The 12,971-nt window shown below is 47.7% G+C and overlaps 3 protein-coding genes across 3 annotated transcripts; all 3 read left to right on the top strand.

Moving 5' to 3' along the window:
* The first annotated feature begins 4,480 nt into the window (after positions 1 to 4,480).
* LOC101762375 (endochitinase A) lies at positions 4,481 to 5,548 on the top strand. Its single transcript, XM_004976018.2, has 2 exons — positions 4,481 to 4,859; positions 4,965 to 5,548. The coding sequence occupies exons 1-2, from the start codon at positions 4,553 to 4,555 to the stop codon at positions 5,366 to 5,368; spliced, it is 711 nt and encodes a 236-aa protein (XP_004976075.1). The 5' UTR covers positions 4,481 to 4,552; the 3' UTR covers positions 5,369 to 5,548.
* Positions 5,549 to 6,734: 1,186 nt separating this feature from the next.
* LOC101761957 (endochitinase B) lies at positions 6,735 to 7,871 on the top strand. Its single transcript, XM_004976017.4, has 2 exons — positions 6,735 to 7,176; positions 7,269 to 7,871. Exons 1-2 carry the CDS (start codon positions 6,741 to 6,743, stop codon positions 7,673 to 7,675), a joined length of 843 nt encoding a protein of 280 aa, XP_004976074.1. The 5' UTR covers positions 6,735 to 6,740; the 3' UTR covers positions 7,676 to 7,871.
* Positions 7,872 to 8,201: 330 nt separating this feature from the next.
* LOC101761552 lies at positions 8,202 to 11,614 on the top strand. Its single transcript, XM_004976016.3, has 4 exons — positions 8,202 to 8,354; positions 9,211 to 9,495; positions 9,949 to 10,191; positions 10,871 to 11,614. Exons 2-4 carry the CDS (start codon positions 9,253 to 9,255, stop codon positions 11,144 to 11,146), a joined length of 762 nt encoding a protein of 253 aa, XP_004976073.1. The 5' UTR covers positions 8,202 to 8,354; positions 9,211 to 9,252; the 3' UTR covers positions 11,147 to 11,614.
* Positions 11,615 to 12,971: the final 1,357 nt, after the last annotated feature.

Genomic DNA, 12,971 nt, shown 5'->3' with positions numbered 1-12,971 from the left:
AGTCAACTCGTGACAAGATTACCCTAGGAACAATTAGAAACGCTCAAAGCGTAGCGGAAGCAAACGCAAATCAAGGCACCAAAAATCTTGCACAAGGAAATAAGCCAAGTCACTATTAAAGCCTCACTCACTAAGCATGCAAAAATAATTAATTCAAGTACTAACCGAAAATCACAAAACACATGAACTACTAAATTTACTCAAGGAATAAGGGGCTGATTAGTTCCCCGCTATGGGATAACACACCAATGTAGTGTGCCTGATGTGGCGCCCAGAATCGGCACCATAGTCTTGTGGCGTGGCTTCCCTTGGCTGGAAAGCAAGCACGCCCTAATAACCATAAGTAGATCATTGTTACAAGAAGAACCTGTACCGAGAATTGAACTAACTGTGCATGCATACTACAGTAGTACTACTATTGTCGGCCAAAGCGAACAATGCTTAAGTAATAAACTAATTAATCAAGATTGCCTAATCATTTCTCCTGCAGCCCGAAGCATTCACATATGTGCCTGTTTCGAGGGACTTTAGTCCCTATTTGGATCTGGGGACTAAAAACGATTAACTTTTAATCAATACACAAAATTTGCATCCACTTAATCTTCTTGATTAATAATGAAGTGCAGGGGTGTCGTTTAGTCTCGTTTAGTCACCCTCTAAGGGACTAGAGGACTAATCATTTTAGTTCTCCATTTAATCTTTATGTTTGAAAGTTTATGGATTAAAAGAGGTTAAAAAAAACTTAAAAAAAAGAAAGGGACTAAACTTTAATTCCCCCAAGAAAACGAGAACCTGCTCCTTACTGCACAGAAGACTAGAAGAGCCGAGTAGCAGAAGCTTACCTGCTGTCTACCTGAACGATCTGCTGTCGTCGCTGTAGCTTCACCTGCTCTCGGTGGGTCGGCCTGCCAGGCCACGCACGCTGCTCACCTCGAGGGACAGGCCTCTGCTCCGCTGGGCGTGCTGCTGCCCGCCTGCTAGCTGTGCCAGGCCGCTGGTCCGGGAGCGTGCCTGCGTGGGTGGCCTCGCCACTGGGCTGGCCCGGTGCAGTCTGCTCGGCCTGCTGGGCTCCTGGCGCCACGAGCCAGGCTGCGTCGGGCCTTCGGCTGCTGCTTGCTGCGCCTGAGCCGGCCTGGCGCGCGTGCAGCTCGCGTGAGGCTGCTCAGCGCCGGTCGGGCGCCCGCACGACGACCTCGCCTCCCCCAAAGCGCTGCTGCCCAAGAACAGAAAAGAACCACACCAAGAACACACGCAAAAGACCCAACCTTCAAACGAAAAGTCCTCTCTCAATGCACAACGATCCGAAACGAAACTTGAGCCATAAAAGCACCTCCTCAAGAGCTAATAGATCTAAGGAAAAAGATATTGAAAATCTCAAGTATTCATTGCAGATTTTGGAGAAATCCGAACGCCTTACAAAGAACACGGTACGAGGAAAACTTTAGATTCACGCCGAATCCGTGAGAAATTTAAGAGGAGATCGTACCAAAGTTGCTCATAAGGATCCTAGCAACAAAATCATCCAACAAATTTTACATGGTTTAGAGCAAATTGTGAAAACAAAAATTCTCAAAATACCTCCGAAAAATCCAAAAAAGATAAATTTTAGGTTAAAGGGATGGAACAAGATGGCACGAAATTAATCTTTAGATTATTCCACCACGTTCGATTACAAGCCACTCTTAAACACAATTAAAGTTAAGATGGTAAAAAGATCAAATCAAAGATCCTTCATCTCTCTTCCTCTCCCTCACCCAATGACTCTCACCAACAAAATGATAAGCCCACCCCAAACAACCTCCTGAGATGTGTACCTGTCCAACCCGTGTGTGTACGCATTTGGCAAATAACCAAAATACATTTACATGGAGCATACAATCCAAATACCCCATAGGTGTAAAACTGTCAAAAACTTTTTGTCGGAACATCAAACGGACCCGACGCCTTCACGACTTCGCTTCGTCTCAACGCAAGCTTCGTGATGGTGCGTGACTCAGCCCCGGTTTTGAGACCAAACCAGTTAAACCCTCTTGCATGCCCCGCAAGGCGTGACTCATCGATGTCGACGTGTGTCCGTCTCCGCCAAGCTTTCGACACCTCCAAGTCTTTCGCTCCCGCTCCCGGGCCGCCTACTCGACTCGCCTCCATCCCGCTTGACTCGATTGACGCCGTCTCCATCCCGTGTACTCTTGCTCTTCCGTGCACCATGTCGATCGTTCATGACTCTGCCCAGATTCCTCGGGTCCCTCGATCTAAGCCTACTCGTGTCCACCATTCACACCCCTAATACATCGGCATGAACCTTTCGCTTGACCTTCATCTCATGCTGTCGACCGCCATGTCACATCCTACACCTGCACATCATAAACCAAGTTAGCCATTAGCATAAACATGCACATATGAAATATTGACTCAACCGGTAAAGTCTCAAATCATCCAGCCAATCACTCATCACAAATAGACTAAGGCACATCTTAACTTGGTCTCTTATAATTATATTAAAAAGAAGCAGCTTAGACTTAAAAGTATAATAGAGCAACAAGATACAAAGCAACAACATCTAAAAGATATGTCTTGCACCACAAGAACCCAATAACTCCATGACTCCTGGACCTATAACAGCACACAATCTCTTTGCTGCCACAGCATAGTGCTGGCCTCGACCTAATATCAGCAATCGAGGCCTCTTCGCTATTGTGCCATGCCACTCTAGCACATCTCTTGCCACTGCTAATTCTACCACTTTATAGCATCTCTCCATAGCATCGCATGACACTCTTCCACTCGTTGTTGGCTGCTGGGAACGCCTCACCATGTACCTCCACAACACCATCTCTAACTAGGTTCATCACGGCATTGTCCATCACCTCGATGGCTTGATCTTCAAGGTTGAAGAGGGACAGAGGGTTGTAAACCCTGCAATCACCTCTGACGGTAGCAGGCCATTAAACATGGCCATCACCTAGGCATACTTTACAATAGAGGTTGCGTCGTGCTCGTTGCATGTGGCTGGCATTGATCTTGCAGTAGATAGTCATGCACTTAATGCACCGTTGACAAGTCAAAGATTTGGTGCATCCGGTAGTGACGTGTAGGTGGCTGGCAAGATAGATCTTGGTGCCGCGGGGTGATGAGGAGCGGAAGCCGGTGGAGTTTTGAATAGAGCCCAATAGTCTTTGAATCCAACGACTGCTGGGCTCAAGGCCCAAGAAAAAGATAACAAAAAAACAAGCAAGCCCATGATGGTGTGTGACTCTCTCAATTGTCCATTTGCACTCTTACTCGTCCTAAAAAAAATGCACTCTTACTAACTAAAAGGAACAGCTGAAAATATGTTCGTTGGGTTACGCTGGCTACGACTATAACTTGAAAGCTTTGACTCTGATATCATAAAGCTCATTGAGAATTGATCATAAAGACTAACTTCACGAGAAAAGATAGGTGTACACAGTTGACCTATATCCTTCAGTAGCTAGCTTCCACATGGGGCGCCCGCCAGCCCGGCAGCTTGAAGCTCTCAGAGCCACTGGAATAAAGTTGAAGACTATAATGTATTTGGTCCAAGCTAAGCAGCCATCTTCATTGACAACAATCTTAGAAGTCTGTTCGTTTCTCAGGCTAGATTATTTCAGGCAAATTTGCCTCTTCCTAAACCCGTCCAAAGTCCAAACGGGGCTCAACCCCTCACTAAGGGTGTGTTTGGTTGGTTGTATCATTTGATTCATGTATGAAATGATTCAAAATAATAATGATCTTTTTGTTTGGTTGGGTGAATTGGACCAACTCATCCAGGATGAGGCCATCCCACTTAATACATTATTCTACTAATTAGAGTGAACCATATGGTACAAGCAAATTGGTTGAACCACCCCATCCAGGATCATCCATGCATGCATCATGTGGTGCATGCAACCAAACACACCCTAAGATGTTCCGTTGTTGATTATCTGTGCCGGTTTTGCTGGGACAGTGATACATATAGTATCAGTGCCAGTAACGGCATACGATGTGGTAATGCATTTCAAAGAAAATCAAAGATCCATCCATATAGATTTAATTCAAAAGGAAAAAGGAAAACAGAAGCAGCCGCCACCGGCACCGACGTGTTGGAAGTCCTCCTTGCCGGATTGACCCTTTTTGTTAGAGCGTGGAACACGCAAGCCACTGACACATCCTCACATGCACGACGCATGCATGGAATACAGCAAAATACGGCTGCGAGCGGCGGCCACCAGATGACGGAAATTGTCTTCGTAGACGCGAAAATTGTGGCCACTTTAGTCACGTACGCGGCGGTGATATTGACGTGGTCTCAACTTCAGTTGCAGATACGTGGTATTTTTGCCTCCCTCTCTAGGCTAGGCGTTGCGTACGTGCTGATTGACGAGCCAGTGAGCCACCACAAGTTCAAACTGTGGAGCAGTAGTCTCAGCACAAGTAATAAGATGCACGCCGGCCGGCCTCTTTATAAACTCCAACAGCATGCCGCCATGAGTCCATGACAACCTCATAACCTGAGCAACCGAAAGAGCTGAGTCCGCTGACATCCAGTATGGGAAATTCATCACGGCAGACGACGATGACCCTGACGGCCTTGGCTCTTGGGCTAGCACTCCTCTGCGCCGCCGGCCCATGCTTGGGGAGCGGCGTCGCGTCCGTGTCCAGCGTCGTCTCCGAGGCGTTCTTCAACGGCATCAAGAACCAGGCCGGGAACGGGTGCGAGGGCAAGAACTTCTACACGCGGGGCGCGTTCCTGACCGCGGCGGACTCATTCCCAGGCTTCGCGCACGGCGGATCGGAGGCCGACGGCAAGCGCGAGGTCGCCGCCTTCTTCGCGCACGTCACGTTCGAGACCGGATGTAAGCTGACGACAAAACCGCCGCTGCCTACATCTTGCTCGATTAAATTGCAGGATCTGATGCCTTGATGTTTTCTTTGCGTGCATACATGTACGTGACGAACAGATTTTTGCTACATCAGCGAGATCAACAGGGCGAACAGCTTCTGCGACTCCAACAACAAGCAGTGGCCGTGCGTCCCGGGGAAGAATTACTACGGGCGCGGCCCGCTGCAGATCTCGTGGAACTTCAACTACGGGCCGGCGGGTAAGAGCATCGGCGTCGACTTGCTCGCGGACCCGGACAGGGTGGCGAAGGACCCCGTGATCTCGTTCAAGACGGCGCTCTGGATCTGGATGAACAGCGTGCACCAGGCCATGCCGAAGGGGTTCGGCGCCACCATCAGGGCCATAAACGGCAACCTCGTGTGCAACGGGAAAAACCCCGATCAAATGAAGATGCTGGTGGTCTACTACAAGCAGTACTGCCAGCAGCTCGGCGTCGACCCGGGGAAGAACGTCACCTGCTAGACTTGTCGGGTATGGGGTGATGGGGATGTGCTTGGCTCGTGAAGAATAAACCCACGGATCCACGAGTGCGTATGGACGTATAGTGGCAATAAAATTCTAGCGTGCATTGCTGGTACTTGTAAGCGTCCACATAACAAAGAATAAGGTCCGAATTTGTATTTCTCATTAAAGACCAAAATGTGTCATCAGATGAGCATCTGACTCGCTCCATCACCTGATTCCGATTTTGTTCTCAAAAATGAAATCGATGGGCTAAGGCCCAACAAGAAGGAAATGGGCCCAATGTTTTTCAGCCCATGCAACGAAGAAGAAGAAAGGAAGGAAGCGTGAAAAGAAAAAGGAAATTCAAGCTGCTGTAGTTCTTTTTCTCTTCAACGGGGACTCACTCGCTGTACGACACTACCAGACCCTCGTCGCGCCCGCCGCCGTGGCACCGAGAAGCTCGCCGAGCCCGCTTCCGTACTTTGACGGCCTTGGTGCCAATGGAGTTGAGAGATGTCGAACAAAATCTCCCAAGAGACAGCTATCGTACGTACGTATACGTTCCCTCGAAAGCAAAGGGAAGAGAAAACACAGGTGTGAGCTTGTCAAATTAGCGGACGTAAGCATGCACGTGTTCAGGTAATTCCCTTTCTGGACTGACCAAATATGTGTACTTACCATAATGCTTAGGTACATACAGAATGCAGGTGATACATGCGAGGCGATGTACGTAAGCGTGCACGCAGATGCGGAAGATCACATGTAGAAATTTCCACCAAGCAAGTCGCCCACGGCGGCGATCGATCTATACAAATAGCAAGTATATATACCTTAAACAGATAAACTAAAAATAGCAATTAGATCTAACTTATTTTAAAGATACGCCCAACTTTGCCAAAAGCATTCACTCAAAGTGTCCAAAACTTTTGCTTCCAAACCGCAAGTATTGAGGAGATTACCTTAGTTATTTTGAGGACATTACTAACCACAAGTATCTTTAATATGTATGTTCTTTTCTGCAAAACGCAGTATTGATGCAAAAACACCCAATCTTGATTGACGAAGTCACAACCCACGGTTTGCAATAGCCCAGATAGGTAGGTTACACATAAGAATCCTAATCAAGCACATTTAAATCATATAATTTCGCAAAGTCCTATGATCCATATACTCTTAAGAATATTTTTTTAGTCTGTGCAGGCGCACAGATTAGCGGACTATGAGTCTATGAGTTCAAATTGGCGCAATAAAAACAATACTTGATTGATCGAGCTAGCGTGCATGGATCGAGAAGATGCAGATTGGTCTCGGTCTATATAAACGCCACCAGCGTTGCCATTTCCCTGTCGATGTAGCATATTGCTAAGAAACTGAATTTCTTATATCCAGTATGGCATCAAACTCACCACCTCCTGCAGCGATCCTGACGGTCTTGGCCATTTGGCTAGCACTCCACTGCGCCGCCATCCCCGCGGCCGCGCAGAGCTGCAACTGCCAGCCAGGCCTGTGCTGCAGCAAGTACGGCTACTGCGGCACCACCAGCACCTACTGCGGCGAAGGGTGCCAGTCGGGCCCGTGCTCGGGCTCCGGGGGCGGCGGCGGGAGCGGCACCGCCGGTGCGTCCGTGGCGAGCGTCGTCACCGCTTCGTTCTTCAACGGCATCAAGAACCAGGCCGGGGCCGGGTGCAAGGGCACAGGCTTCTACACGCGGAGCGCGTTCCTGAACGCCGTGAGCTCGTACCCCAACTTCGCGCACGGCGGCTCGGAGGCCGAGGGCAAGCGCGAGATCGCCGCCTTCTTCGCGCACGTCACGCACGAGACCGGACGTAAGCTGATCGAACCGACACTGGAATGCTTGCATCCGTCGACGAGACGATGCTGATCTTCTTTCCATGTTTTTGTGATGAGATGAGAACAGATTTCTGCCTCATCAGCGAGGTCGACGGGGCGAGCATGGACTACTGCGACGCGAGCGAGGGGGCGTGGCCGTGCGTCCCGGGGCAGGGCTACTACGGCCGGGGTCCCTTGCAGCTGTCGTGGAACTACAACTACGGGCCGGCGGGGAAGAACATCGGCTTCGACGGGCTGGGGAACCCGGACGCGGTGGCGCAGGACCCCGTGGTGTCGTTCAAGTCGGCGCTCTGGTTCTGGATGGACAACGTGCACCGGGTGATGCCCCAGGGGTTCGGCGCCACCATCAGGGCCATCAACGGCGCCCTCGAGTGCAACGGCAGGAACGCCGCCGAGATGGAGGCGCGGGTGCGCTTCTACCTGCGGTACTGCGGGCAGCTCGGCGTCGAACCGGGAAGCAACCTCACTTGCTAGGCGTCGATCGGCGGGTTCAGGCATGAGGCATGCGGCTCGTGACGAATAAATGACATGCTCGGCGTCGCACTCGCACGCATTATACTGGCGCCTGGAGCGACGTTACCAGTCCAGTACTAGTACTCTTCTTCATGGGTGGCTCTTGAAGAGTATTACCACTTTCGTATTTGAAAAACAGTTATTCATTCCCACCTCGAACCGGCAGTGTAAAACTACTGTGTCAAATAATTTAACAAGGTGTCACAGTATTTATAATTGATCGTCCATCTTCAAGTGGTTTGCAATTTTTTATATTATAATTACCCATTAAAAGATAGCAGCTCATCATAGTCAGTTTTTTTTAAAAAATTTGAGAATCATAGTCAGTTCGTAAAGAGCTCATTTGGCCCATCTAGCACAGGGACCGTGAGGGTCCCTGGGCTTATCTAACTAAAGTCCCAGGCCAGGCAACGTATTTGGGCCTTCGACAGGCGGAGCCGCGGGAGAGTGCCGCCGCCGGCCGCCGGGAGACTCTGAGCGGGCCCCAGACTCCACGCAACCCAATCCAGTAATCCTTCCCCTCCGCTCGGCCGGCCCCTCGCCTGTCGGCTGTCGCCGCCTCTCCGTCCGACCGCCCCATCCTTCTTTCCCTTCCGCCTCCGCGTCCCCAATCCTCCGCCGCCGCCGTTGGTCTCCACAGGTAACCAGAACGTTGACGCCTCGCTTTGTGTCGCTAGCTTCCTGGTTGTATGCGCCTCCTCGTTTCATTTATCTAGGGTTTTAGAGTACCTATTTGGTTTGGGATTAGGGTGGGTGGGTGGAGCTGGAGCCTCTTCCATTTTCCAGTTCGTTCGGATTGCTCGGGCGAGGGAGGGTTGATGCGGGATGCGGGGCCTTTCTTATGACCTTCAGTGGGCATGTTTATCGGATCTGGTTGTTCATGGAAACTATGCGTACATGTTCATAGGAAATAGCTATTCGTTGGATAACTGGATGCTGCTGTACTGCTGTTGTTGATTGATGTTTGCCTGCTGAAATGGAGAATTACGGGCTGCGAAACGTCCCAAATCTATGGCACAATTGGCAGCATGTCAAATGCAACTTAATTTTAAACTCATTGGTTGAGATATCTCCTAAAGTTCCTTCCCATTGGTGTTACCAGTTAAACATGCTCTCCGCCGTTAATGTTTAATAGGAAAAAAGAATCCACCATTCTTTTAGGAGTTTTTTTTCACAACATCCATGCACTAATCAAGTTCTGAAATGTACATATAGGCTAGATAGCACCCTAGCATTAGACATTTAGACTCCCGGATTGCCTTGTTTTTTTATGGCAAATTTGTGTCTTCTGATGAATAATCTTGATTACTGGTGGCTAAAAGTTTATATGCCATGAAATTGAAATCATGCGCTTGTGCTTTATATCAGTTAAGTTGATACTAATTTATGCCATTGTGCTTTGTATCAGTTAAGTTGATACTAATTTTATTTTTTATAAGCTACATGTCTGAGATTGCTGTGTGCCTGGTACTTACATTCCTATTTTAATCCCACAGTTTTGGCTCTAAGCTATTGTGGGATTCAAGAAGTACGGCAACATGAGCTACTACCAAGCTACAATGAACAAGCCTCACAGTACACTCACTGCCTACAGGCCAGTAGCTGGTCTTGGAAGGACCCACGAGCTGCTTGGTCGACATTCTATGTGCCTACATTCTACCAGATCTTGCAAGCTGCAACAGAAACTGTATCCGAGGCTTGTTCTTGTTTCCGCTTGCCATAAAAGGCTTGGTCCTGTATATGCCTCGAGTGGAAAAGAGAACTCTCAGCTTGTCAATGACGTAAGCAATTTTTGTTGCCCTTCCCTGAATTATACCCATACATCTCCCATTCTATGCAATTATCATGCAATGACTGTTTCTTTTGCCTTATGTGGTCCATACTTACCACTTGTTATGTTATAAAGGAATGGTGTTGTAAAACTTGTGATGCTTGTTGGTAATGATAAAAGTGCATATCTTATCACTTCTGTTAGCTTCTTGTCGTGGTATCCAAATTCTGGGAGAGCATTGAACTGTGAACTTGTATACTCTTGTATTGCTTAGCAATTAAATAAGGTTGACCTGGTTTGCTACTATGTTGTGTTGAGTACAAGCCTATTAGCATGTTGAGTAACTTTATTTGGTTAAACTTTGCGCACAAGATAATTTTGTGATATATAAGACAAGCCTACTAGCATGTGCTGAAGCTTCTCTATAAATCATGTGCTAAATTTATTACTGCCTTCTTTCCAGCCTTTCTCAATGGAATCTTTGAACAAAGCTATGGCTCAAGCAAAAAGACCAAGGTCCTTGCAAGACTTGCTGAGAGAGCAGATGGCTAAGCTTCGAGGGCAAGGATCTGGTGGAAATGGAGGAAACAAAAACCGATATGGAGGTAGTGGTGGTGGTTCTGACGGCCCAGAGGATGAATCTTTCAAGGATTCATTATATGAGATGATCCAGATTCTGATAGCAACTATTGCCTTCATAATTGTGGTAACTTCATCACTTCATTTTCCTTGCATTGTTCTCTGTTCTGGAATTGCTACATTTTATAGGTGGACATCTTTGTTAGCCCACAATTCCAGATACAGTATGTTGAGCAACTAGTTAGGTTATTTCTTGTTTGAAAGATGTTCTGTATTCATAAGGGATGGTACAGATCCATTATAATACTGTAGCATTTACACCATCTTGAGTAGCATTTTCCTCCCACACACCAGCTAATTCAGAAGAAATAAAAAGGATTTTTGAAGCACAGAATAGTGAAATTTCCTCTTATTAGCTTAATGATATACAAATACATCATACTCTACTGCAAGTCTGCAACTGTCTGTGTGGTTTCATTTTTGTCAAGAAAACACCGATCTATGTGGACTAGCTTATAAGTTAGATGCTAATACCTAATACCTTGTCAGTAGCTTAACAGCAATACAGATGGACATATGAGTAACATGGAAACTGTTCTCTTGGTATATTCATTGCTCGAACTGTTCAGTATTTGTGGGAAACTATTCATCTGTCTGCCAAAACAAGAATTATGCTTAAAATCCATTTCCTCAATATGAACACATGAGTATAGTAGTATACAGATGCACTTGTCTTGGTTCAAACATTCGGGACTCCTGCATGTGTATGCTTTCTAAATCTTTCTTTTGCTTCCTCTGCTGTGCAGTATATCCACATAATAAGAGGGGAGGAGTTATACCGCCTTGCTAGGGACTACACCAGGTATCTAGTCACTGGTAAGAGAACAGCTCGACTGAAACGTGCCATGCTGAACTGGCGTGAGTTTTCTGAGAGCATCACCAAGAAGAATGGCGCACAAGAAGACTACTACGGAAGATCAGATTCTTCTGAATCCACATGGTGGCAGCAGCCTCAACAGCTTGCACGTCGTTTGGAGGAGCTCTTCAGAGGCTATTTGCGCCCTCACGCCCAGGAGTCGTAGCTCTGGTGCCACACTGTTTTGTCGGCCTCTGAAAAAATTCTGGTTGTGGTAATGTATAGATGACTAAGATGAGTAGCTGCTTGAATGGAGGAGCGCAGTACGTGAATGCAGCTTACGTGAATGGAGTAGACGACCTGCTGCCGTTGGTCGTTCTCGCCTACTGTTGTGGAATACATTCTCTGTCCGAGGTTAGTGTAATAGCCTGTTAGGTTCAGAACGGAAAGGATGGGGCAGTTCCTGTTTGGTTTTTGTAGTGCTAGTACTTTTCGAGACCCGGCTGTTGTGATGGTCCGCCGGTCAATGGTATGCTGGTGGCAAACTTGAATGCTGCATCTGACGAACCATAACTGCGTGTGACGCACAAGTGCCAAAAGATATTGCAATCGCTGCTGCGAAGCATATCAAACTTTTGCATGATGCATCTGTCTGTATTGGTTTCATTTTACTGTCGAATGGCACTTCACTTCACAGAGCCTGTTTGCAAACGCGAAGTTTTTTCCCTTCCTACCGGAAACATCCCTTGTCATTGTCCATGTAAATTGTGATTGCAGATTGCGTTACGAACTCTCTGATGGAGACATGTCCACCTGGACGTGTGTTTTGGCGGCACCCTTTGATTTTACCACGCCATGAACGATTCGTTTGACTGAAAACCAGTGCTTGATTGTACGCACACTGGTACACCCGTGAGCCGTCATGTATGAAGTTATGAGCCATTTTGGCGGTTTCTGGTGTTTTGGTTAAGAAAGGAACACATGATTAAACCAGCAGTTCACGTCATCCCATAATAAATTCGAAATTGAACCGAACAAACTGCACTCGGCATTTTTTGAGATGGAGTACGAATCCAATCAAACAGGTCGTAAACAACAGGGTCAGAGACTCAGAGTAGGTTGGTTCCTCGCCGAAACCGCGATTTCCGGATGAATGGATGCGGCCGAAAGCCAGGAGGACGACGCGTCGGCCCGAGGGAAAGCGAATTAACAAGCTAAGCACATGCGATCATTGAAACGGGGGTTAAGCAAACCACCCCCGTCTGCGTAGCCACGTAGGCTTTGCGACTTGAGCCGGACACGACACGACCGGGCCACTTGCACGAGCGGCGCCCTGAACTGCCGGGGCTTAATCAAATCGGATTGCTTCCCGGCGCAAAGCGCGAGGCCCCACCGCGACACGATTGGCGGCACGGACGAAGAAATTAGCAGGGGGTCGGTGTCGTAATAATGCCCAGATGCTTCGTCAATCGTCCATGCACATAAGGAACGGATTGTTTCAGTGGTGCGTGTACGAATCATGGAAGCATAGAAAATGTTGCCGCTGCTTGCTCCTTGATCCTTTTACCTGTTCAGCTGTTTCTGCGAGCTCATTGTTTATGGTGATTTGGCAAACCGTCGACATATGTTCAGACCGCCGCACACTGACGACTCGGCTCTGCCGTCTTGTCGATTATGTCCTCACCCACACGCACACACGACCAGCGCAGGTAACGTACGTCGCAGAGAGTTTTACCACGATAATAAAAGAAGGCAAGGCCATGTTTAGTTACTCCCAACTCCCAACTTTGACACTATGCAAAAAGAAGATTCCCCATCACATCAAACTTGCGGTACATGCATGGAGTACTAAATGTAGATGAAATTAAAAACTAATTGCACAGTTTTGTTGTACTTTGCGAGACGAATCTTTTGAGCCTAATTAGTCAATATTTGGACAATAATTCACAAATACAAACGAAACGCTACAGTGTGCTACAGTGCTGTAACAGTAATTTGGCACCTCCCAAATTCCCTAACTAAACAAGGCCCAAGTTGCGAACCCATGACTC

Source organism: Setaria italica, chromosome VII, assembly GCF_000263155.2.
Source record: "Setaria italica strain Yugu1 chromosome VII, Setaria_italica_v2.0, whole genome shotgun sequence".
Lineage (NCBI taxonomy): Eukaryota > Viridiplantae > Streptophyta > Magnoliopsida > Poales > Poaceae > Setaria > Setaria italica.
Note: the sequence above shows the minus strand (reverse complement) of the source record. Positions and strands in the feature narration are given on the sequence as shown.

Coding starts and splice junctions, on each gene's coding strand:
- LOC101762375 (XM_004976018.2), top strand. CDS start 4,553: ATGGGAAATTCATCACGGCAGACGACGATGACCCTGACGGCCTTGGCT. Junction 4,860..4,964: donor CGTCACGTTCGAGACCGGAT/GTAAGCTGACGA, acceptor CGTGACGAACAG/ATTTTTGCTACATCAGCGAG.
- LOC101761957 (XM_004976017.4), top strand. CDS start 6,741: ATGGCATCAAACTCACCACCTCCTGCAGCGATCCTGACGGTCTTGGCC. Junction 7,177..7,268: donor CGTCACGCACGAGACCGGAC/GTAAGCTGATCG, acceptor AGATGAGAACAG/ATTTCTGCCTCATCAGCGAG.
- LOC101761552 (XM_004976016.3), top strand. CDS start 9,253: ATGAGCTACTACCAAGCTACAATGAACAAGCCTCACAGTACACTCACT. Junction 9,496..9,948: donor ACTCTCAGCTTGTCAATGAC/GTAAGCAATTTT, acceptor CCTTCTTTCCAG/CCTTTCTCAATGGAATCTTT. Junction 10,192..10,870: donor CTATTGCCTTCATAATTGTG/GTAACTTCATCA, acceptor TCTGCTGTGCAG/TATATCCACATAATAAGAGG.